This window comes from Dendropsophus ebraccatus, chromosome 4 (genome assembly GCF_027789765.1).
Source record: "Dendropsophus ebraccatus isolate aDenEbr1 chromosome 4, aDenEbr1.pat, whole genome shotgun sequence".
Taxonomy (NCBI): Eukaryota; Metazoa; Chordata; class Amphibia; order Anura; family Hylidae; genus Dendropsophus; species Dendropsophus ebraccatus.
Genome location: NC_091457.1, coordinates 43,327,634 through 43,354,181, shown reverse-complemented (window position 1 = coordinate 43,354,181; position 26,548 = coordinate 43,327,634). Strand labels below are relative to the sequence as shown.

The following is a 26,548-nucleotide window of genomic DNA, read 5'->3' as shown; positions in this document are numbered from 1 at the left end:
TATTTTATAATGGGAGCAGTACACAGGGAATATTTCTCAACATTTATGTGGCTTCTCACCAGTCACAGAAAAAGGAACTGGTAAAAACTGCTTTCCTTCCACGTAATACCCTGCTGCTATCTATTTACACTGATATCTGGGGCACAGTCATGTGTTACCGCTGCGTGCCAGGAATATAGAGGACTGGATGGCAAATCACAAGAAATATACGAGAGACGTTGGATAGGGTACAGCAATTGCAGGGTTACTCGCATATCGTAAATTATCATTGATATTCATGTGTGTTATAAAAGTGTATTATGTAATAGACAATAAGTCGTATATATACACTAGATATAGATGTGAATGCAGATCACGTAAAAGGAACATTGCTATTCTACTCTATATAGTAAAATCTTAAAGATCTCCATTGTGCAAGTTAAATAATTATACCCATACCACTACTGAAACTGGCTGGGGATTAAAGGGGTTAAAGCGAATGTACCATAAGTTTTTTTATATGAATAGAGCGGCACTGGCGCAGGGAATGCCGGTGCCGCGGCCCTTTTTTTGAACCGCGGCCTGGTTCCTGTGCATGACGCTGGTCTATTCCTGGGCACCGGCCTGAAGCACTGGAGGCCCGCCTGCCCCCGGTGTGTAGCAGCTCCATTATAATCAATACCGCATCCCAGAAGGGCGGCTCTCGTCACACTGGGGGCAGTGCCTGCGAATAGACAAGCAAAAAGGACCACAGCACCAGCATCCCCTCGCTGATGCTGGTCTATTCATATAAGAAACTTAAAGCGATGAACATTCGCTTTAAATTCAATGGCACAAGGCAGTTGATAGTGGGAGGGGGACACAAACGTTTTCTCTAATGGCTACCATATATGTCCTAAGATTATAACTGCCCTGAAAGGAGTTACTCTGCACTGGACCCTTAAAGTATTTTTTTTTTTTTTTTTTTTTTTTTTAGTGCCCAGACAGTTTTCTCTGTTAAGTCAGGGTTCATCAGGGGACAAACTAAGGGATCATGCATAAAGAACAGAAAGAACATAAATCATGGCAAAAAGTTGAATGCAGTCAGAAATCAACATGGTGCAATATAAGATAAGGCTTTTGGGTATCTGTATGATGGACATAACATCTGATGGTGCAGTTACTGTACAAAGCGGTCATGCCTTACTAATCCCACAGAGCCCCTTTAATTACAATTTTTTTATTGAAGTGAAGTGTATAAAACACAGGGTGAAACTGAGGAGGAAGCAAGCCTTGCAATCCAGTCACCAGGGCTCATATTTCCTTTTCATAAATCCATGCCTGACAGCAGTAAATTGTCAAGTTATATTACATTGATTATTTTAAGTATATTTATTTTTATTAGTCATGTCCGCCATATATTCACAATTCTCTGCCAGTGCAATAAGAGTCTGACTTGTTATAAGGCTATAAAGGTATTGATATGCAGTTACTAAGCTCGGGAATCGCATTGGTGACTCAAAGTCTACATAAAGTCCCGCTAAGTATTATCAAGCGGTGTACTGGGAGATAAGTGATGTAAACAGGCAGATATTAAAATGAGAAAAGAATGACGGCCATGATGTAATACATGAAATTATAGTCCTGTTTTTCATTGACTTAATAAATCTGCAAGCAATAAAACCAAAGCAGATATCAATGTCTTCATATTCTTTAATTCAGGGCAAATATAGAAAACATGATAACAGGAAAAACCCATGCAGAAGCCCCACTGTGCTGCATGGGTTTCATTCACTTTATTAAATCTATATAATACCGTATCAGTGAGACAGTATTGTAGTTCTGGTACCTTAACTGTTTAATGTACTATGGTCGGTATGGAAGAGAACAATGGACTCTATAGAGTAATATATTATCAGGTAGCTGTGGGTTATTTAAGCAGGCAACTCGGAGCTGGTGCCGGACTTATTTCACCAAGTCCTTGCAGGAAACCTATTAAATTTTGATGAAATATGACTCAGAAACTAGAGGAGGCAGAGTAATTAATTGGAAGCTTTATGGACTGACTCAACGTGGAAATAATGTGACTGATGGAGATACTGTGCTATAATTTACTGCTAAGACGTGCAACCTCATGTGAGGGTCACTCAAGAGTCCAGGCAATTCAGCAGAAAAAGACTGCACGGCCCCCCTAGTCATTGTTTCACAAACCACACCTGCTGACAGTTTCTTCCAGATATCTACTACTCTTTCAGAAAAATAATATTTTCTCATGTTTCTCCTGATTTCCCCCTAACTACACTTAGATTTTTTACTAACTGTTTATTAAAAACACTTCCCTCCAGAACCTTATTTAGTCCTTTAACATACTTAAAGGTTTCTATCATGTCCCCCCTTTCCCTTCTTTCCGCCAGACTATAGAGAGTCAAATCCTTAAGTCGTTCCTGATATGTTTTATGCCTCACACCCTCTACAATCTCTGTAGCCATCTTTGGACCCGTACTCTTTTATCAATGTTCTTTTTTGAGATGAGGTCTCCAGAACTGGGCACAGTATTCCAGATGTGGCCTCACCAGAGCTCCATACAGCGGGATCACAATCACGCTCTTCCTACTGGTTATACCTCCAGCTATACAGCCCAGCATATGATTTGTTTTCCATACCACCTGGCTTCAATAGTGACTGATTTTAAGGCTGTCAGAAATCACTACCCCTAAATTCTTTTTTTTCTAAAGTCTTTGCCAATACAGAAGTTTTTACTACATATCTAGTAATGCTGAAATATTTTCCATATTACTGACACCTCCAGGAATATCAACCCTATTACCAGTGGCAATAGGAAGGCCAGGCAGCTGCCCAGGATGCACAGGAAACATAAGAGCCTCCTGTGTCCTTCTGCTTAACCCCTTATGAACTGCAGTGTGTAAGTGACCAAAAGTTCTCTTACATGCTTACATGCATCACAAAAAAGGTTAAAAAGCAGAAGACAGAGATATCTCTACTTCATTGCTCTGATAAACCCTGAACTCTGTTCTCCGGAGCTCCTGCAGAGGTCACGAGCAGGAGCAGTGAGGCAGAGATCTCCTTGTCTTCTGCTTTTTAACCCTTTTTTGTGTTGCTGCATGTAAGTGGACTTTGGGTCACACACACACACACACACACACACACATATAGTGCTTTTTGTTGTGCCTAGGGAAGGGGGGGGGGCTTATGAATCCTAGCTACACCCCTGCCGATTGCACACTTTTGTGTCATCAGCAAACAGACAAACCTTACCCACCAAACCTTCTCCAATGTCACTTACAAACATATTAAAAAGAATAGGACCCAGAACAGACCCTTGTGGCACACCACTTGTAACCAGTCTTTGCCCAGAATATACTCCATTACCAACAACCCTCTGATATCTATTCTTCACACCACCAACAAATCCACTGAACTATCCAGGGATTAAGTCCAATTTTCTGTAATTTATCTATCAGCTTTTTATGTAGAAGCTCACCATAAAGGCTTTGCTAAAGTCCAGATAGACGTCAGGACATGGCACCAATTTATCTAACTCTTTTGTCAAAAAAATAAATTATCTGCCCAAACACTTGCTGTTTTGGGTTCAGCAAATTGTTGATTTTTAGCGCTAGCTTCCCAACTCCCCACCAATAGATTAAGTTGGGGCGTCTGCCGACAACAGATTAACCTTCTCCCCTTTTCCATTCAGAATCAGCCTCCCATGCATGGCAGTAGCGTTTACGCACCCCTGATTAATGCATTGAAATATTTCCATGGACTAATTTATATTGTAAATTTATAATATTTGCTCTATTAAATGACAATGGGGCTACTACTAATGCAAACCTACTAGACAACCTTGGCAAATATGAAGCACTGCTGTGTAAAATCCTAAGACTTAGCCCCGAATCTCTCCTGTGGAAATGCACACCAGGTTTTGCCTAAAGTGTGAACATACCCTTAGGAAAGCCATTGAAGGTAATAAGCCATATAGTGCGTGGGCCTTTAATTCAAGCTCCACACAGTCTGACTCTCTAATGCCAACGTTATTGAGTTTCATTTATTTTTAAGTAGACTCTGCTTGAGTTCCTCAGCCCTCATAACCCAGTATGAGATGTTTCATTATAGTAGTACTTCATAGTAAAGTGCATTAAACGGAATCTCTATGCAGAGAGCTAATGATGTGCCCAACTACTGTGTTCCTACTTAATGTTAGTGCAATGTCATGAGGCACCTGTACCTTACAATGCAATGCAATCATGCTTATTTCACAGCCAAGTAATAGAAGACGACTTCTATCTCAGTTGACTCCTATGAGACCCATTTCTTTATAATCAGTTTCAGTGTCTCAGAGATAATGAGTTAAAATATCCAGCAATGAGCTTTTCCTCTCGCTCTTGGTCGTCTTCTGGGTTACACAAAGCCAACAGATCTGTATCGGAAAACAGCAGACTTCATTTCAGAAATCCAATGCTTGACGTTAGTACTTGTTGCAAATATTCAGAAAAAATGGCTTCCTGATAACTTTCGGATGTGTTTGGATGATTGGCGGCAGAATGGCTAAGTCTAACTCCCTGGCTATTAGCTTATTTTTGTTTGTGGTCAGTAGGCAGGTATGCCCACAAATCCCCTGTGGATAGGCGGCCGCTCTCCTCTCCATTGAACTCTTACTTTCCTCTGCGTTTTTAGTAATGTTTCATTCACTGCCGGCCACTGGGTCTCCCCGCTGGGGGCTGTCACATGAAATAAGACTCAGGATTTCCATCTCACTACCCCCACACTGCTCCACTGAACCTGTTCCTTGAGAAACAGGGAGAATCTTTGGTCGGTGTTATATGACAACATACAATGGGTAAAAATTGAATTGTGCCGCCCCAGTATAATAATAGGAGTAAGCTTTTTCATTCTCTGTAAGGCTGCTATGATAAGGATAGAAGAAACAGTAAGGATAGTCGTGCCAGTTCATGCCGTCTTGATAGACTGAGTCAATGTCAATCAATGAACATGGCATTTCAAAATTAATACCGCCAGATAGTGCCAGGATGTAGATGTCATGAGTAAACTCTTGCCTTATGGGATGCCTATTTTATGTGATTTGACATTTTGACATTCATTTATGATGTCAGAATCCTTTCTCCCATCACACCCTATGTAAATGCTAATTCTTGGAATTCTTCAAAAGTACTTAGCAGAAGTCAGAACCTATATCTAGTCCTGACTGTGTATTCTGGGGCTGATATTGGCTTGACCGCTCTAGCTGTTGTTAAAGCTTAAAGGGGTTATCCAATATTAGAAAAACATGGCCACTGTCTTCCAGCGCCGCTCTTGTCTCCAGTTTGGGTGCAGGTTTTGCAACTCAGTTCCATTGAAGTGAGTAACGCTTAATTGCAAACCCCACCTGAACTGGAGAGAAGAGTGGTGCTGTCTCTGGATGAAAGTGGTCATGTTTTTCTATCATTGGATAACCCCTTCAAGTAATTAAAAAGCAGGGGCGCAAGTAAACAGGATGCAGAGCTGGAGCTTGAGGACTCTGAGGGTCCAAAAGCCCCATCAGATGACACCAGTATCATAAATGATGCATGGTGTTATGGGGACCCTGCTACAGATTTTGCAATGGGGCCCAGAAACGTTACCTCCCTGAGGAAAAAATAATAAGAAGAAGCTAACTACTTAAAACAACAAAATAAGTAATTAAAAAAACCTATGGCCTCATTCACAAAATGTATTTTTTGATTAAAATTTGTTTAATCACAGCGGCCGACCGCATTAACTACTATGGAATCCCGGACGGAGTGTATACACTCTGTATACACTCCGTCCGGGATTCCATGCGGCCACACATAAAACTGACAAGTCTATTTTGTGAGACCGATATTCATTGAATAGCAGCCGCACAAAACTGACAGTGCAGACAATGTAAAGTACGGCTCCGACCATACTTTACATGTGCCCGCATTGTGCCAAATGTGCCCGCATTCCTATTAAAAAGAAGTGATGTTCACCGGTTAAACATCTCAGACAGTGGCCATTCTGATATGAAAAGAAACTGACAGTTTCTCCTCATGTGACCAGACCATAACTAATTCATTTTAATGACAGAGTTTTGTGGTCATGCTCTGTAAGGGGAAGTAACTATTTTCATCAATTATTGTCAATACTGTGACCCTATGCTTTCTCCTGCTTTATAATAAAGTACTACCCTTCATTTCAGTTCTACCCTCTCGAGATGACTGGTGGTCATGCCCACAGTGTAAACAGCTAGAAAAGCTAAAAAGCCATAGTCTATAGTAACGGCTAAGTGGCCAGTGTGAATACCATAATATTTTAGGATCAGAGACTTACTTTAATGTGTAAATGCCACGGGAAATTGAAATACCGCTGAGAGTTGGGCCATTCACCATTTCCTCTAAAAAGCGATATTTTTCATTAAAGCCTGGATATCTACAAGTAGGTAATATTTCAGTAGTTCACTGTTACGTATTTAGTTGTTTATCATATAAAGGTGTTCAGAAATCCTGAGCTTTTCGGTTTTGCTGAATCTCACTTAGCTAACCCTTGAAGAATGCTACTTAGGAAGATCTGGCACGTCTGCTTTTCTGTGTGGCTGCTGGTAATATGAATGCATTTAGTTTTCCACTGCTTAAAGCAGCTTGGTTTGGATTTCACGTCCCAGGGATATTTAATCTGTTTTATCAATGCTGCAGAAACACTATCCACCAACCTTTGTTCTAGAAATAGCTTCATATCAGAAAACATGAATTGCGTGTTATTGTTTGTAAGGTTTCCCGCTCCCTTCTGTCTAATTATCCCTCCACTCAACATTTTTTACTGACCACTAGAGATGAGCAGATCTTTAAATATTCTATGCAAATCGCTGCAAATCTTTAATCTGGTGAATGGAATCTAAACATGAATAAACATGAGCAAACCTTTAAAAAATTCTATTCTCAAATCATTCTTTAATGTGCGCATAGAGGTTTTACCATCTCCAACGATGCATTTATTTTAGGCTAGGAATTTGTAGAAGAGGTGATCCTGAAGTCATTATGAGTGGTACATGAATTGTACTGGCCATAGCCAAAGCCCCTGATTGGTTGACAGATCATTCCACTGACATGTTACAAGAGTCACCCATGTCACTACAGTTGTTGTTGGGCTCCTTGGTTGGTGCTATGACCTCTATTTGATACAAAAAAGGGTAGGCCGAGAGAGAAACATTTTTTTCCACCAATTTGCAAAGCAGTTTGGGATTTACTGTCTATTTGGAAATCCATTAGCCTGAGCCTGGGTTCACACTGTTTTTACAGTCCTTTTTTTCATCTGTTTCATGTAAAAAAACAGGATGAAAAACTGATGTATTTGTGTGCATCTGTTTTGATCTGTTCTTCCATTAACTTACATCATAAAAAAAAGGATCAAAACGCATCATTTTTTTTGTAGTGTACACAAAAAAGGGGTCATTGACTACGGATGCATTTTGTTTTGCATAAAACTGATGAAAAAATTAACTGCAAAAATGCAGTGTGAGCCCAGCCTAAGGGTTCCACAGAGCCCGATTCGGGCGATTATTGCTCCGTGGAATAGAGACAATGATCAACTGATGATCGTGTCAATTGGCTTATTGTTTATTTAGGTTTTATTATAGGTTTATTTATGTAGGCGACCTACGATTTCACAAACACCATACATTACCTAAACATGTTGCAGGGCTTCTCCTGCGCTCCTTCTTACTGCCGATCCCGCGCGCAGCAGCAGCAGCTTCAGTGCGGCCTGTCTTAGCAGACAGAACGCTCAGCCAATCACTGGCCAGAACTGCCGCCGCCAATGATTGTCTGAATGGTCTGTCAGCTCAGACAGGTCGCACCGAAGCTGCTGCTGCGCGCGGGACCGGGAGGCAGAAGGAGTGCAGGAGAAACCCTGCAATATTTTTAGGTAATGTAAGGTGTTTAAGCAAGGGCTGCAAGGACATCAGTAACGATGTCCCTGCAGCCCTCACTAAACGATTATCGGGCCATGTAATAGGCACAGTAGAATAGGACTAGCAGATAGGTCTAGCAGATCGTCGCTCGTTTACATTATTGATCGGACCCCCATCGGCCCATGGAATAGGACCCTAACTCCAAAGGCTCTTCATAGAATTCATAGAGAGTAAAATAATAAAGTTCCGAACGGCAAACAGTCACCACTAGGGGGAGCCTAAGAGCTAACTGCAGACTTCTTGCTTTTGTTGTACACGCAGGAAACACCTGCTCAGACTAACACTTCACCAGGCAACGTTGTGATGGAAATCGCAGGGGATTAAGGCAGCTAAATATATCTTCATTCCGTTCATTCAGAAAAGTTTTGTGGTACAAGGCAACCCATTTTAAAGCCTTCGGAAGTCATCGGAGGGCAGTGTTTGGCTGGGATGATCCTGGTGAGCCCCACTCCCAACTGTTTTATGAACTATAATTTCTCTGAAAGGCCCCAGCATCATACATGCTAGTGATATGGGAGCCGGTTAGTGGTTTATGCTGCTTGTGGTTCAGAAAGCATTAAACAAATGACAACTTTAGAGTATTCTCACACCTATATGTTCAGCCATGGTTATAAAAAAAAATTAATTAAAACTGTATTGGTGTATTGCTACCTGCCTTGTTGACTGTAGCAAACGCTATGAATTTTCTTGTCTTTTAAAATAAGTATTTTTTCTGTTAATAATGGTTCAGTACAGTTATCATACTAGAAATAGACAAATCTGAATCTTCCAGATCATTAATCTCAGAGAAGTCAGGTTTGCATACGTATGCACCCACACATACTCGCTGCCACTCGCAGTCCTTTCTGAAACTATGGAACTGTACCACTGTGTATTATTCTTTCTTTTTTTAACTGAGTTTTCTCTAGCTCCTGTCTGCCTTGTTAACTTTTCAAATGCATTATTATAGACATATTCTATTTTTTTTCTACTTTTTTGGAATGTTATTTCTGCTTCATACAGTCTGGAAATATGCCAGGAACAATTCAGCTCCTTCCACTTTACTTCTCGGTGGCTGACTATTGATTCTACATTAATCTGGCACACAGAAGACTGTCAGGGTGACCTCCGTACTCTTGGTACTATTGGATCAGTGTGAGTAAATGATGTCTCATTTACGTATAGACACAAAAAGCATGTATCTATAGGTAACCCATGTCCAATGAAAAGCAAATTACATATGAATATGCAGAACTGCATGGACACATATGTAAATTATTGACATTTACATGAAAATTAGACACTTACTGTGTCGTGGGAGTTAGAGGAAAACGTTCCAAGAGGGAGAAGATGAAGTTTTGTTAGTGGCTTACTAGAATATCCAGGGCACCAGCCAACCTGTCCTGACAGGCTTCTGAGATGTGAAATCGGTAGTGAATATGTGCGATCGTTTGGCCTTGAATGCCAGTGGCTAAATGCAGTCCTAGGGAGATACAGCCTATGGCCTATGGCTGTAAGTATAGTACAGAACTCCCTAGGGCTGCATTCAGCTTCTTTAGCCACTGGATTCAAAAGCCAAACGATCGGACTCAAGCATGCACCTCTAACAAAGACAAATTTACTCACCATAAGCATCTCGCTGGTCAGGGAATTCACAAGGTCTGACACCGATGAACGCTGGTCTGCTTTTTTGTCGCCATCTTCTGATTGCGCTTGTCCCGGCGCCACCGATGTGTTTGATGTTTTGGCACCTGCTGGTAATCTTAAAGAAAAAAAAAAGGGGGGGACATATGTTAAAAGTTGCACTGGAATTGCACGTCATGGCCTGGGAAGTGGATTAATGGAAGCCAGTATTAGCCATTGATCCTGAGAGGGTATTGGAGTTTGCCCAAGTTGACCTTCCGCAGTAAACCAGTCAGTAAGCTATACATGCTGTGACATTTAGCAGATGTTTATTGAAAGCCTGGCCTTACTGCAGATCTGGGACGGCATGAAGTGAGTGATGGAAAATATATACGAGGGAGTTTTATGTGTATGGTTAAAAGCCAATTTATCTCTAGCTCATTGGAAAGGGGAATGTGAGAGCAGAGAATATCTTATATGTAGAATATCCTAATATAAAGGCTTACTGTTTTATTGGCGGTGATGATTTGTGGCAAATGTGAGTATATTTATTTTCTATCTTTTTTTTTCCAATCTGTCAAGGTTTGTTATGTCAGTTTTGTTATGTCAGTTTTTGCCCTGGCAGTCACGCACACATGACTGACTCTCAGGGATTTTCTGATATAACAAACCCTAGAGGCTTTGTTGCTTTTCTGGATATGGCTGTTTCCAAGCTATGGCCCCGTTCTGGCTTTATCTATTGGGTTTATTCAGTCAGATAGTTTAACATGGTTTTTGTCTCCCTATGTTATTTAGGAGTCGGAAGGCTCAGCTGTTCAGTGTGGCAGGTCAGAGATCACATCAGATCTCTACTGATGTCTAGATTAAACAGACTCCTCTACCTAGGTTTCCTCCTAATATCTGTAAAGTTTCTGAATTGTTTATATCTTGTCAATGGAGGACTCAATCCAAAGTTATGGATAGTACAGCAGCCATGTGAAAAGTTCTGGGCCAGACACTTAATCAAATATTGCTCTATCTCTCTACTCAAGTAGGTAGTCACAGAGCAAATCCTAAGCACCAATACGAAGCTCAATTAAAGGGTGATGCCATACCACTAGCCTTAGAGACCCCCATTGCACATTTCAGAGAATGGACAACCCATGATTAAAGAGATGGCATATGCAAGTGAGGTTACATTGCGTTACCTCTGTAGTTGAGGTACCTGCCAAAATCCCTTTGATAGTAGGCTGGAGTAAAATGCAACAAATGTATAAACAAGTGCCAGCCTTTGCTTTCCCGTGCACCAAAGAAAGACGTCTAAACCTGGCTAGTTGCTGGTGTAAAAAGGCCAAGCCATTGAAGCCACGTCCCTTCGTCATGCCCCTCCCACTATTTATACCCTTAAGGGGAGATTTATCAAACATGGTGTAAAGTGAAACGGGCTCAGTTGCCCTTAGCAACCAATCAGATTACATCTTTCATTTTCCAAAGAGTCTGTGAGGAGTGAAAGGTGAAATCTGATTGGTTGCTAGGGGCAACTGTAAAAAACTGTAAAGTTTAACTTTATACCATGTTTGATAAATCTCCCCCCCCCACAGTGTAAAAAGGAAAAAAAACTGACGTCAATGTTGATCTGTTGTACCGCTTTTCCTCATGTCTACAGGATCCATAACACTGAAGATATATTTTTTTAAATTTTTTTATATATAATCTACAGATACTGTAGAAATATGTAGTAAAAAAAAAAAAAAAGTCATTAAAGTTCCATCCATTGTATATGCAAGTACTAAATGTTAACACAAGTGGTGTATGTTGCAAATTAGTCCTCTGAAAATAATCATATAGTTATAGTGGGTAATGGTTTAGTCTTTAGGTGTTTTTGGTTGTTTGAGCTAAAACTAAAAAAAATCTTGGTTTTGGATAAATTTTCAAGCATGTATAACATTGGCAGCACATATTGGATGGTCTACCAAGAGATGAGACTTTTATTACACTACAGAACATTCCCTTAGGTATTTCAAAGCACATATATATGTGTATACGTACATATATATGCATATTCAGGAAAAATGTACAGTTTGTACAGTTAAATTGCTGGGTTTTCAATTGAAATTTGAGAAAGTCTCTTGGGTTCCAAAGTCCCCCTGAAAGGGAAAGAGTGAAGTGAGGGAGCAGAGGTTAGACACCGGTATGGAGGTCAGCAGAGACATCATTCATTTTTAAGAATAGAAGGACAGAAGAAGCGGACCCTGCATGCAGAGCACTAGCACATTGAGAAAAGACCAGCTTATACAGTGAATACAGATCAAGAGAAAGAGAGACATGGGGTTACACAAAATTAGGATTCAGCACTGGTGAGTCACAAAGCCAGCGGCTAAAAGGATCTGTGCCCTGTTAGAAATCTAGGCGAATGAGAAAAGTTGAAGGGGTGGGGTGAGGGGGTTAAAGCGGTGAGGAGTAAGGGGAAGATGCACAGACAGCTGTGTGTGAGAGAGGTCAACGTTAGTGAATACAATGACCGGCGTGAAACCGGTGAGGTAGAGAGCAGACAGGGAGAGAGCAGCAGACAAACATGTTAACATTGAATAAGCAACATTCACGGCTGCAAAATAAGAGACAGATTTATTATGGAGGGTATGTTAGGGCAAGCACAACCCAAGCAAAAGCCTAACTAGGTGGCAACAACTCATTGCGTTATTCTAAACTGCCGTCACAGAAGAGTGGTCTTGACATGTTCCTACTCCAGGTTTGATAAATCTAGGCCAATGTTACAGAAATCTCTACTGAGGGGTAGTTAAAGATGGTTCTATGAGATTTTCTCCCTGGGAGGTGGTAGATTTACATTTGAGATGCGCAAACTAGGCCAGTATGTGCGTTATCAGCGGTCTAGAGGGGGTTTAGTAAGTACATTTAGATTTAGAGGGAGGGATTAGCATCCATGCCGTTATGAATAATAAATTAGCATTTGCAAGCTGCTAGAATTGTACGAAAACACAGCAAAGAGCAGCAGAAATATCCCAATTATAGAGTGTCATCTACTGAGCGGTGGCAGAATTAACTGGGAGGAATGCAAGGATCAGCGACAGAGAAGCAGGCACGTGACATCCACACAGGCTAATAGAGTCCTCACAACAGAACATTTCAGCCTCCAAGCACTCAGCCTGTTATGTGACACAAGACTACTCAGAACACATATACACTACCTCCTTACTGTCACCTCATTTGAACAATATCTATCTATCTATCTATCTATCTATCTATCTATCTATTGAACCTACTCACTTCAATCATCATATTAAATTGCAATAAGATATCATGTGTTACTGTTGCTGATATATGCCTATTGGGTATTATCTATTAGTAGTGCAGTAGGTTTACAACACATACAGGTGGATTCATACACCTATACCAGTGTCCCCCTCCAGCTGCTGCAGATATACAACTAATTCCTTTAATTTTATAGCTCCAACATTTTTTTCTCATATCCTGCTAAATGAACAGACACCAGATAATAACCCAACAGATCACATTATAGTCAATGGCATCTCCCGGGATCTGTTGGTGTCAATGACTGTGATTAGAATCTGCAATGAACCTTAATTCCAAATGAAACTGTTAGTTTATTCTTGGAATATGGGAGGAAACTCAAGTACTACTCCCATCATGACTTGACAGCTGAAGGCTGTAGTTATGCAACAGGCTTGGACACACTGAGCTATATCAAAGAAAGTTTACCTATTCGGGTATATGCACATTGAGTAATTCTCGCAGATAACAAGCCATAGATTCCGCCGCTCACCCCCCACTCGCTCGCGCTTCACTCTCCGCACCGTCCCATAGACACCATTTTATGCGCAAGCGGATTCTATGCTCATGTTAATTCTTTGGACGGACGGTGGAATCCACCTGAGCTTAGAATGGAGTCAAGGCAGAGAGTCAGACCGGGGTGCGCGGGGCCACCAGGAGCGCTTGCAGTTAAAGGGATATTTTCAGTACCCAGGAGGCCTGGTGGGCCCCGTAGTAGCCACTATGGCTGCTATGGTGGTAGTTACTCCCCTGCATATACAATATATGCAGCAAGAGAGAACCAAGGCCAGTGATTGGCTGCAGCACTATCAGAGCAATTCCATCAGGGGACACTAAAGAGCTGGTAGTGCTACAGTGGCAGCAATTTAGGGATGAATGAATGTTCCAAACTAGCAGAAATCCCCTATAAGACAGCTTAGTAACTTTAGTAATTTGAGTGCTATGGAGCACTACAGGTAGGGCGGGGGAGTTATAATGAGTTAAGTCACATTTAAACTCACCTTGGGTCTACTGCATTGGCAACCCTAACCATACTACATATATGCTGTATAAAATGAAATATGTCTAGATCTGCTATACTGTGATGCAGTAGGCTGGGACATTTTGTTACTTAATTTTACTTAATAATAGTGGTAAATACAGAATAGGAAACTAAATGTCAATCAATGTTGTAACTGAATCCAGAAATCTGTCTGCTCAGTCCTATAAAGATTAGAATATATCTTACTGTATGTAACTTTATAGTTCGGGCACGGTTACTACTTCAACAATAGTAAATGATCTAATATATCTAGATCAATAGTAAATCATCAAATACATCTAGATCAAGCTATTGTTCAGCAATGTTGATCCAATGCTTAGGCTGCACTACATAGCCGGGATATATCGGAATACCAGCAAAAAGGTATCCTGACATATATACCATGGCATAGCCATGATGGGCCCATTGACTTTTTGGCTTACCAGTGACTATATTTGATCTGTTTTCCATAAAAGAAAATTTGGTGTCTGTTGTGTGAGGGAATTTCATTTCTGATGAGGGAACAGGATTGACAACACTTGAATAGACTGAATGACACAAACAATACTTCCCATGGAGTGTTGCTTGTTCTCTCTACAGTGAGTGCATTCCATATGCTGTAGTTAAGAAAGCATTTTCAGACAACATATATGAAATCCATCTATCTACCAATGAATGACGGTTGTGTACTTCTTGGGCCGCCAAAAGGAATGACCTACCTTTCATCCATACAGAAGATGTGCAGGTCCAATAATTGCGTTATAAACTTTGGTGTTATCAGTGTATACACAGGTCAAATAATCAATGAAGTCTAATAGGGTGATCATCATCCTATAAGAAGTAAACCTAGAGGTACCTGAATGGCTTCAAGGCGTCATATGGGTTTTTCTGATACAGTGGTGGCCTTTCGAGCTCAGTATTACCTCACATCTACTGTAGTGTCCTATGGTACACTGATGGACCAGTTTCACTTTAAATAAAGGGCAACTTTGAAGTCTCCTTGCTCCTTAGTCTATGTGCAGATGTGGAACTCTTCTGGCCGCAATTTACAGTAAAATACACATGGATGGTAAGAGTGGAAAGATTAGTACCTTTTGGCCCCCCTTCTGGTTTTGGCTAAATACTACATATGAACCCAGCCAAAAAGTGCATCACATATTATGGCAATGTAGAGACAAACGTACAGTTCTCCATTATCAAAAAAAATGTATGGATTGTGCAGAATGGTCAGCTGGTAGTTTATATAAGTATGTTACATTACAGAGCTGGAAGCCTGTAGTGGTATGGACTGCTATATCCAGCACACAGTGATGGATCCAGAAGTATGTGTTACATAGTATGTATGTGTGACGCTCATTGCTATACACACTGTGGGAGCTGCCATAACTAGGCAGGGATATGACGCTAATATATTACCTAATAAATGCCAAAGCCTTCATTAGCACCCCGCAGACCTCCGTGATTAGTCGTCTCCCGCATACAAAACAGCCTTTCTATTTTTTTCTACAAATGTATATAAGCATGTGAGCATAACTGGGTGAAATATACAGCTTTCATTATTACTTACCAATATGGTGATTTGTTCTTATACTAGCAAAGTATTTAGATGCTTATGGGCTACCATTGTACTTTGTATTGGGATCTAGAGGGGGATAAGTGCTGGGAGCTGGGGAGAATCAACAAGCGAGGACACCTTAGTGAATCTGTGCCTTAAACAAAGGAAATGTATCTATTAGCCTTATCATTATCTTCTATCTATCTATCTATCTATCTATCTATCTATCTATCTATCTATCTATCTTCTATCAATCAATCAATCAATCAATCAATCTATCTCCTATCTATCTCCTATCAATCAATCTATCTATCTATCTATCTATCTATCTATCTATCTATCTATCTATCTATCATCTCACATCTAGATAGTCTCGGCAACACCGCATGGCCATTGGAGAATGCAGGGGAGCATTTGCATGTATACAGTACATGCGTTTTTGAGCTCCTCCCACTGTATGCGGCAACCGCAGATTCTCCAGTTTTGAAGTTTTTCAGCACCCGCCCTATAAGATGACCCGGTGTATTAAAGGACCCCTGACTTTTGAGAAGATTTTCCTGGGTTAAAAAGTAGTCTTATACACAGGAAAACACTGTACCTCTGCCTCGGTGACACGGTCATCCCAGTGGCACCAATATTTAAAAAAAAATATCTGCAAAAAGTTGTCACAAAAAAAGGTAACTGCTGCTGCGAATGTGACCTGTGAAACCGTCAATGTATTGCACAGATGTATCAGGTCCTCCAGACTCTCTTTGTCACTGCTCTTCCCTCTGGCAGTAAGATGAGGAAGGACCCCTTGATTTAATTTAGAATGTTTCTTCCATCTCTAAGTCTCAGCCTGGCCCACAGAGAAATACTATTTTGAGGCTGTCCTCTGTGTTATGTCACAACATTATGTAAAACAGTAATTTCCGTAAGCATTTCTAGTCCTTACAATGAGGCACCTGTCAGCATCCTCAGCCAGCTGTGTACATTGAAAGAAGAGCTAAGAATAGAGTTTGTCTGGCATGGCCCTAACCACGATAATGCTTTCTAGGGCTATATTTAACATAAAGCAGATTAAATAGAATGTGATTACCGGACACTCCAAAAACGCACATTAACAAGGCACGCTATGGCTCCATGACACGGCCATTTCTGGGAGCCAACTACTGTTATCTACGAAATGTTGTACTCAGTAAATTGGACAGCAGCCTACATCCCGCTGTCCCAGACAACCCCCTTGGGCTGTGCACATGGATCCTTTCACAGTTAGAAATGGAGAAAAAAAATTGTAGTTTACCTCAGTGGATTTCTGCTGATGAACATGTTCACATTGTCTCCCGGGCCTTGAACGGCAGCTGCTGAATGCTATCAGAGTTTCTGTACAAGAAAAAGCAGCTTACAGCTTTCCCAGGATAGCCAATGGGCCTTTTACTAGGCTCTTATAGTCTTAAGCACAGTGATTGTCTGGTATGAAGAGGGCTATGAAATAAATATATATCACAGTGATAAACTGCAGGCTCGCTCATGCATAGAAAAGTACAAGGCCAATATCAGTAATGAAAGCTTAGGCAACCTGTGACTACCCAGCTGCCACTAAATTGCAGGCCCCTGTGGTGGCCATACTAAAGGGTGATGTTTCTCAGCCCGTGGCTCTCCAGCTGTTCCAAAATTAAAACTCCCATCATGTTCTGGCAACTGCAGACTGTCAAGACATGATGGGAGTCGTAGCTTTGTAACAGCTGGAGAGCCACAGGATGGGGAACGACTGCTATAGGATGCCGCTTCACAACAGCTGGAGATACGCTGTCTGTAGACTATTGAATCAGAAGGCAACTGGCATTAGCGGGATGACATAGGGGAAGGAGGCGCTATATAGGCCTTTCTTTTAATCAAAATCAAATATTTCAGGTTCATACAGAAACCTGGATGTAAAATGGGAGTTAAAACTATGAGATATGGCATTGGTTCAAGCATGTAGACCTGTTGTATTATATGTATTGTACGTTTCTAGGTTATAGTGCCATGAGATTGGACATTATATCCAATAAACAATCCTGAGATAATAAACCTATAAAGTTCCAGCACTCATATAAGTATAGTGCCACCTAACAAAATAAGTATTCTCTACTCTAACAGTGCATGATATTGAATGTTCCCGCCAATTTAATGGCCTAAACATCTGCCCTAGTGGCCTAACATACAGTACCCCAGTGCCTAGATGGTATGAACAGCCACCCTCACCCCCAAAATATCAGCATCTTTATTGGTACTTGGAGTTAAGGGGATGCTGTGAGCAGGAGTCAGACCCCAGACCACCACACTTATCAGGCCTCTAGAGCTATAGGGATTCCACACGCCACCATACAGGCTCTAAATGTTGCATATTAGTGAATGCTAAAAGTATCTTCTATTCACACAATGGGGCAGAAGTGTAACTTCACGCTCCTGTTCCTAGTGCAAATCCTGTATCAGAGACCCTTCCTATGATGTGTCAGTTAAAGTACTGGTGTCTTCTTATGTAGCCGAGAGGCCATTGGTCATCACCCAGGGCCCAGTGTGACAATTACCTTTACTACTTCTACCAGGGCCGTATTAATAGCTATTGCTGCCCTAGGCACTAAACCTAAAGATGCCCCATCTTCACGCACCAGTTAGCATCATGCAGAAATGGGAGCGTGGTTTCGGCCATATGCACTTCTCTACATGTAAAATTACTGTCTGAATCACATTTTTCCTGGTTTTTAACTGCTTAAAACATCAACAAATTTCACCACAAGATTGGTAGATTGGCAGGTGATAGCTCCAGGCATCATATCTAAGACCTCTCCAGCAGACCTGACCAATACCACTATACCCCAAACCCCCACCCTCCTTTTGAAAAGATACCAGATTTTCTGGCAAGTCTGAACAGGATGTGGGAGACAAAAAAAATATATATAAAAATTTGTTTTCTTCCCCCTGCTCCCTGGTGCTGCCCCCCTGCAAGGTGCTGCCCTAGGCACTGGACCACGGGTGCCTAGTGGTAAATACAGCCCTGACTCCTACTACTGAAGGCAGATCTATGAAGAATTGGTCTACTGTGCCATGTATTCCTCAACATGGCAACACACGGCTATAAATTACAATCGTCTCAGAAGAAGATGAAAAACTCCATCAATGTGTTCTATGACTAGGAACTAATATCATCTCCCCCTGCCCAATCCTCCCTCAAAAACGCTGTGTGTGATTCCAGGTGAATAGATATGTTATACATTGCTCATCCTCGCTTCTACGGTTTGCATACATTGGTCCAATGCCTCACTCTTTAGTTGTGTTTGATCGTGTAATAATAATCTAATAAACTGTAGTTTTCAATTACATATATATGGATTGTGTAACCAATGCTTTTGGTGTTCTAGAAAAATGGATTTCATGCTGCGTCCGTCTGCACTGGGCTCTGCCTTTGTGATATCATCATGTATTGGCCTAGAAATCCTGAGCACACTGCAGGTCACTGGTGTCACTATGATCTTATTATGGATTATCAGGAAGGAGCTGCCGGAATGTGCATGGATTCCATGATCTTCTACATCAAATCCCTCAATCAGGCAAAGATTTGGCGTAAAGGGGTTACAGCTTTATTATAATCCTTTAAAGCTTCATGCAGAAAATCTCCCGGGATTACAAGCAGGTTTGGTCAACCATGCACATTAATAAGCAATTAGCAGTCTAGCTGCAAATAGAATTTAACTCTTCTGCCTGGGAAGAGAAACTGTAAGGTTTAATGTAAGTATAAAGCATGTGATGTTATCAATAAGAAAATCCATAGACGTTATGGGCCAATTGCTAATAGATGTCATGATTATATGATATGCAGCAGTGGCGTCGCTAGGCAGTTTTATTCGGGGCTCATGCCCCGAATAATATGCCTGCTGCCCCGGATCTCTCTTGCCCCGCTCTTGCGAGCCAGATGCGGCTCTTTTGATGGCCGCATCCGGCTCGCAGATTGCCGCTGCTGCTCTCCTCCTCCTCACCTACTGGCCGCCCGCAGCACCCGGACACGCTCCTCCATCCAATCAGCGGACACCTGGAGTGTGGGGCCGCTGTGGTGGGCCGTGGTGCACGCATCCAATTAACGCGTGCGCTACGGCCCACCGCAGCGGCCCCACGCTCCCGCTCTGAGCTGATTGAGTTGTAGGAGCACCTCCGGCCGCTACGGTAGGTGAGGCGGACAGCAGCAGCCGCGATCAAGAAGGAGGTGAGCAGGCACGGGGGGAGAGAAACGGGCGAGAAGCACAGGGGGAAAGAAGCAAGGGGGGAGAGAAACGGGAGAAAAGCATGGGGGAGAGAAAGAGGGGAGAAAAGCATGAGGGAGAGAAACAGGGGAGAAAAGCATGGGGGAGAGAAAGAGGGGAGAAAAGCATGGGGGAGAGAAACAGGGGAGAAAAGCATGGGGGAGAGAAAGAGGGGAGAAAAGCATGGGGGAGAGAAAGGGGAGAAAAGCATGGGGGAGAGAAAGGGGAGAAAAGCATGGGGGAGAGAAAGAGGGGAGAAAAGCATGGGGGAGAGAAACAGGGTAAAAAAGCATGGAGGAGAGAAAGAGGGGAGAAAAGCATGGGGAAGAGAAACAGGGGAGAAAAGCATGGGGGAGAGAAACAGGGGAGAAAAGCATGGGGGAGAGAAACAGGGGAGAAAAGCATGGGGGAGAGAAAGAGGGGAGAAAAGCATGGGGGAGAGAAAGGGGAGAAAAGCATGGGGGAGAGAAACAGGGGAGAAAAGCATGGGGGAGAGAAAGAGGGGAGAAAAGCATGGGGGAGAGAAACAGGGGAGAAAAGCATGGGGGAGAGAAACAGGGGAGAAAAGCATGGGGGAGAGAAACAGGGGAGAAAAGCATGGGGGAGAGAAAGAGGGGAGAAAAGCATGGGGGAGAGAAAGGGGAGAAAGCATGGAGGAGAGAAAGGGGAGAAAAGCATGGGGGAGAGAAACAGGGGAGAAAAGCATGGGGGAGAGAAACAGGGGAGAAAAGCATGGGGGAGAGAAAGAGGGGAGAAAAGCATGGGGGAGAGAAAGGGGAGAAAAGCATGGGGGAGAGAAACAGGGTAGAAAAGCATGGAGGAGAGAAAGAGGGGAGAAAAGCATGGGGAAGAGAAACAGGGGAGAAAAGCATGGGGGAGAGAAACAGGGGAGAAAAGCATGGGGGAGAGAAACAGGGGAGAAAAGCATGGGGGAGAGAAAGAGGGGAGAAAAGCATGGGGGAGAGAAAGAGGGGAGAAAAGCATGGGGGAGAGAAACAGGGGAGAAAGCATGGGGGAGAGAAACAGGGGAGAAAAGCATGGGGGAGAGAAAGGGGAGAAAAGCATGGGGGAGAGAAACAGGGGAGAAAAGCATGGGGGAGAGAAAGAGAGGGGAGAAAAGCATGGGGGAGAGAAACAGGGGAGAAAAGCATGGGGGAGAGAAACAGGGGAGAAAAGCATGGGGGAGAGAAACAGGGGAGAAAAGCATGGGGGAGAGAAACAGGGGAGAAAAGCATGGGGGAGAGAAAGAGGGGACAGAAAGAGGGGAGAAAAGCATGGGGGAGAGAAACAGGGGAGAAAGCATGGGGGAGAGAAACAGGGGAGAAAAGCATGGGGGAGAGAAAGAGAGGGGAGAAAAGCATGGGGGAGAGAAACAGGGGAGAAAAGCATGGGGGAGAGAAACAGGGGAGAAAGTAACAGAGGAGAGAAATGGAGGAGAGAAACAGGAGAGATAACCATGGGGAGAGAAACAGGGGAGAGAAACAGGGGAGAAAAGCATGGGGGAAAGAAACAGGGGAGAAAGCATGGAGGAAAGAAACAGGGGAGAAAGCATGGAGGAGAGAAACAGGGGAGAAAAACGGGGGAGAGAAACGGGAGATAAGCATGGGGAGAGAAAAATGGGGGAGAGAAAGAGGGGAGAAAAGCATGGGGGAGAGAAAGAGGGGAGAAAGCATGGGGGAGAGAAAGAGGGGAGAAAAGCATGGGGGAGAGAAAGAGGGGAGAAAGCATGGGGGAGAGAAAGAGGGGAGAAAAGCATGGGGGAGAGAAACAGGGGAGAGAAACTCAGAGGGCCCGGGCCCCGGATGTTTTAGGACCCTAGCAACGCCCCTGATATGCAGTAAATACATACTGGGGCACATTTGCTAATACAGTGGTACACCAGTTGCTGCCCATCAGTTCGTGAAGTGTGCCAAATTGGACCTGCCATAGTTCAACGACATTTTGTGCTGAAAGTGATGAAAACTTCTGTAAATCAGGCACACAATGCTAAGGCTATGGACACATGCGGGACATCCACAGCAAATACACAGCATGTAACACTACCCTAAGCATTCTGCAGGTGTCAGAGAGAGAGCAGCAGGGAGCTTGATAACTGAGAGTTCAGGGCAAACACCATCAAACCCAGCCTTAGGTGTATTTGGTTGGCACAAATAGTCTATACACAGTCTATATATAGTTGTATCCCTAGTCTATACATAGTCTATATATAGTTGTATCCCTATGTAGGACCCTTGAGAAAGGCAGACAGGACAATGTGTGATCAGCTTCTTTTTGTGGGATTATACAAAGTGACTGTCTAAATAGTGAAAGAGCAGTATGCCGTACCATCCCAATGTAAAAGAAACTGCTGTGCAGGTTACTGCTCTCAAAACCCTAGAAAGGCCAAATAACAACACCTGCAGGCTTAAAAAGGTACTGCACTTCACTAAAGTGCTAAGTAAGTACACAATATTATATCTACACTGTTATCTTGTGTACACCTTCTATAGTAAGAAGACCTTTATTCCAGACAGAAAATGTGTATTTACCAATGTAGTCTAGTATGCACTGATCTGGTGCTTAGAAGAAAGTCTTATTGTTCAAGGGATTATCCCAGCTATCTCTTATGTATGTGTCAATATAAGGTTTTACTGATAGCAACTTTTTTCTGTGCGGATATCTGCAGTAAAAAGAACTGAAGAAAGAACTCGGCTGGGGCAGGAGACCTGATGGCCACCTGCGGTGCTGTTTGCCATGTAGATTGTTCCGCTGTTTCTTAGCTACGGAAACATAACTCGGTCTGTCTTACACAGAGGTTCAGTCGTTTACAGGGTAAAGCATTGCTCTCAGAGCTCCCAAGTCTTATAAGCTATGTACGGTGTATAGTGTTCACATTATAGGGTCAGGCAAGGTGGTAAATGTCTCACTGTATTAATGGGGATGTCTTAGATCAGACATCTCATAGGGGTAGGGTTAGCTAATAAAAGGAAGAAGCCTACCAGGTGGCCTCTAGAAGTGGAGCCAATAGAGTGTCGGGATCATATTGGTACAGACGCTGATAATATACTAACACTATTTGTTCGGAGACAAGCTCTTTAGAGAAAACTTGTCATGTTGAACAAGGAGCCTGATCTGCGAGCAGCATGTTATAGAGCTGAGCAGGCTGATCTGATCAATGACAGACAGATATCTCACAATCCATTCTCATACAGAAAAGCCTGTCAGTGACTGAGACCACCACCTGGACTTTAAAGCCCAGAATGACCGAGATTTCAGCTATTAAAATCTTCCTGTTGTTTCAAAATATTTTTTAAAATATATCATTTCTTTAGATTAACCCCTCAGAGTGGTGACAATGTGATTTTAACTACTCACTGTAGTGATTGAGCCCCTCAGAGTCCAGTCTATGGGGCACAGCTATTTTTCATTCTCTACATTTCATGGTGCAAGGCTAGAACTAGGCTGGTTGCCAGTAGAACACATACTGGTTCTTCCTTTACCTTAGTTGTTTGGCCAATCGCAGCACATCACAATCTCGTATCTGCTATGCCATGACATAGGACAGGAGCAAATGCACAGAACAGGCTGCACTGTGCTAAGGGATGATTTACACAGTACTTGACTACAGATGGCCTGTGGAGGGATAAGTGGTTACTGATGCACTGGCTTTGCAAGGTGCTATGTGAGCAGAAATAAATGAAACTGCAGTATGAATACACTGAGATGAGACAGAAGCCTTGATTTACTTTTCAGGCACAATGTGGATCCTCTGGAAGATGGAGGCAGGCTCAGCTGCATGCACATAGATTGAGCATGTTCTTCCTCTCTTGCTTTTGCACATAGCACTAGCTAAGCCTCAACCCCACTTCCTGTGTTTTGTACTGGTCTCTCTTACTAGAGACAGACTAAGCCTAGCAACAGGCAGTCAACAGCATACTGCAAAGAAGTAAGACACCTGGTGGCCAAGACCTTAGAGCTTTTCTTTCCTACAGTAAGGACTTACTTTTGGTAAATTAAATGATTAAAAAATTTGTTAGAAATCACATGGAAGGAAATAATTTGAAGCAACAGTGACTGTTTAAAAATGTAAATCTTTTTCACTAAACTATATAAGAATCTACTCAACTCCATGTGATTGTGGGAGATTAGACAACATTCCTATGATCTCAGGTTCTCTTTCAAGAATTTTAAGGGGATCTTGCTCTCCACCACTAAGGCTAGGTTCACACAACATCTTTTTTTCGTGTTTGACAGCTGTCTTTGAAATTAAGGACGTTATTTTAAAATACCGGACGTTATTTGACCTTGAAGTGATGGACGTCCACAAAGACGACCATTGAAGGGCCAAAAAAGACGTTGGGTGAACCTAGCCTAACAATGAATATGCCCGAGTTTGGATGCCAATGGTCGAGCCAGCCAAAGTAATTTGGCCCTATTAGCAGATATCCATGACTTACTTACCAAAATAAATAAAATACTTAATGTCTCTTTAACTCCGCAGGGGAAATCACTTTTGTCATAAGCAATTCACTCGTGTGATTGAAGGAATCATTTGTTTTTTCTCACGGACATAGCTATCTGGCTATGTAATTCTCCAGAAGAATTACACAAAAAGTCATTAACTAGATAGATTAGATGATTGTGATGAAGTGATGGTATCTTAAGCTACAATTAAAACAAAGAGTAATTGAGGTGACGGATCAGGAGAATACACTGCTATTCAAGGGGCGAACAAGATCTTTTTGCATTGATGTTTAATTTCCTATTGCCTCACTGGGGGTTATGCTTCTCTTACCGCTAGATAATCATAATATAGAGAGGTTGCACTTCATGGGTGTTTGCTTCAGTAATAAGAACACAGCAGGATCCACTAGGGTTTCTGGGTGTCATCTTTCCATTCATGTTGGGACCATCATTTACTAAGTAACACATTTACAAGAAGGGCTAACGTTTGGTATTTTTATACCTCGATAAATAGACTTAGGTGTATGAATCTTCATTAAGTAGACTGTCATAACATCATCAGCAGATATTGAAACTGTGAGAATTAACACCCACATTTCGATGGGGAATCAAGACTGAAATACGTCATGTGCTTCACTCGAGCGGGCTCCAGGTTGAGGCTCTGTTTTCTTTTTTTCTGGTTTTATATTTGGAAGATCTGCGTGACAGACTGCGGTTCAATGACAGCATTAATGTGTTAATATATGTAGCGTGGTATAGGAAGAATAAAAATAACCTCAGAGTGAAAATTGGACCACTTCATTAACACTGTGTTAACTTCGCGAAGCAATTCCAGCCAAATGTCTACATTTCTTTTCACACTTCTCAGCCAGAGATGATTTAACTAGAAAGCTTCCATTGTTGGGATCTTTGTGCCTGGAATGCTATTTTACTGGCCATTGCCTGAAAGAAGTGACGATGACCTCTTGGTCCTGGCTTGTATGGCATGCTTGCTGAGGAGTGCAACAGCAAATAACATGTATACTGCGTGTCACATTGATGTACCCCCCCCCCCCCCCCCCTAAACCTGTAAACTACACATATGGAATAAACTTCCTTTCATGTACAACAAAGGGAAAAATTGAATAGAAGTACTGGCAGAGAGAAAAGCCTCAAGTTCATGTCCCGGACAAGCCCCCTGGTGTCATATCCATTATGCTACGCATCTCAATGACAGCACCGCACATAATAAATTTCTTGTTTTGCTTACTATTTTCATTTATTTTTTTTTGCTTGTTTTAAGGTTATAGTTTCCATTTGAACCATATTGAGTGGTATAACATCTATCCCTAACTGGTTGAATGCAATAAGAAGAAGCTGGATGTTACCCCCTTGTTTAAATTAAATACTTTTTGAGTCTCTCTAGTGACCAAAAATTTCAGCATTGTGACCAGACATACTAATTCTAAGCAATGGTTTTATATGTTGTAATTGCTCACATTTTGTAAAAAATGGCTGGTAGTTATTAGAACCATACCTTTCACAGTATTCACCAATATGAAAGTGGGTCACATCACCACAGATAGACTTTTAAGTACTCATTGAGAATTGAGGAAGACGTTTGGGCCCTCCACTGGGATCTTCACCAGGCATGGTGGTCTCAGTGGAGGGCTGAAATGCACTGCTTGATTGTCAATTAATACTTGAGGGGTCTATCCATTGTGATGTGACCCACTTCCATAATAAAAAATAGTGCAAAGGCTATCCACAAGCTCCCAAAATATCCTTGCAAATTTTTGAAAAAGTGTTTCATGGTTGCTATTGGTGCTAAAATTTACACCCTGCATCTTTTCTCAAGGAGGACAGCAGTAGTATCCTGGGTGGAGCAGCATTTTTCAATGGAGTTATACCTGCACTCAACGCAACTGAAGAAGGTTAGTTATTACTTAGCTCTGTACTACATATGAAGGTGGAAGGGGGGGGCACCCCCCTCTTTATTCATAGTTCTTTATCCATTGTTTTTATGGTGTTTATTAGTGCATCTACAATAACATTGCATGTGGAATCTACAAAATTAAAAAAAAAAAAATTATTAAAGTGAACATGTCACCATGAAAATGCAACCCAGTCTGTAGAGGTGATAATTTATTCATTAAAATCCCTGTTCTTTCTGGGCTTAACGTGATACTGTCACCCCAGTTTTTCTGTGTGCTTTTATCATTGTTGGACAGTGTCCCTTAGGCGGGGCTTATTGTCTGGTAAACCACCTCTCCCTGCCTCATTACAGGACGAGCATTGCTAATGACACTGGACTGATATAGGGAGAGAGAGCTTAGTGGACGCTAAGCCACGCCTAGGTGACACTATCCACCAATAAATTAAAGTGATTTTAGAGACATGTTTTATAAAGGTATATATGGATTGTGCAGCATCTAAGCTTGTGGATGGTGTGAAGAACT

The 26,548-nt window shown here is 42.1% G+C and overlaps 1 protein-coding gene across 6 annotated transcripts in view; it reads right to left on the bottom strand.

Moving 5' to 3' along the window:
- SYT7 (synaptotagmin 7) overlaps nucleotides 1-26,548 on the bottom strand; it is a 289,629-nt gene that overhangs the window by 41,960 nt on the left and 221,121 nt on the right. For all 6 annotated transcript variants that reach the window (XM_069965682.1, XM_069965683.1, XM_069965687.1 and 3 more), the window contains one exon: nucleotides 9,548-9,683. In XM_069965682.1, coding sequence (XP_069821783.1) covers nucleotides 9,548-9,683 — 136 coding nt within the window. The remainder of the gene's footprint in view (nucleotides 1-9,547; nucleotides 9,684-26,548) is intronic.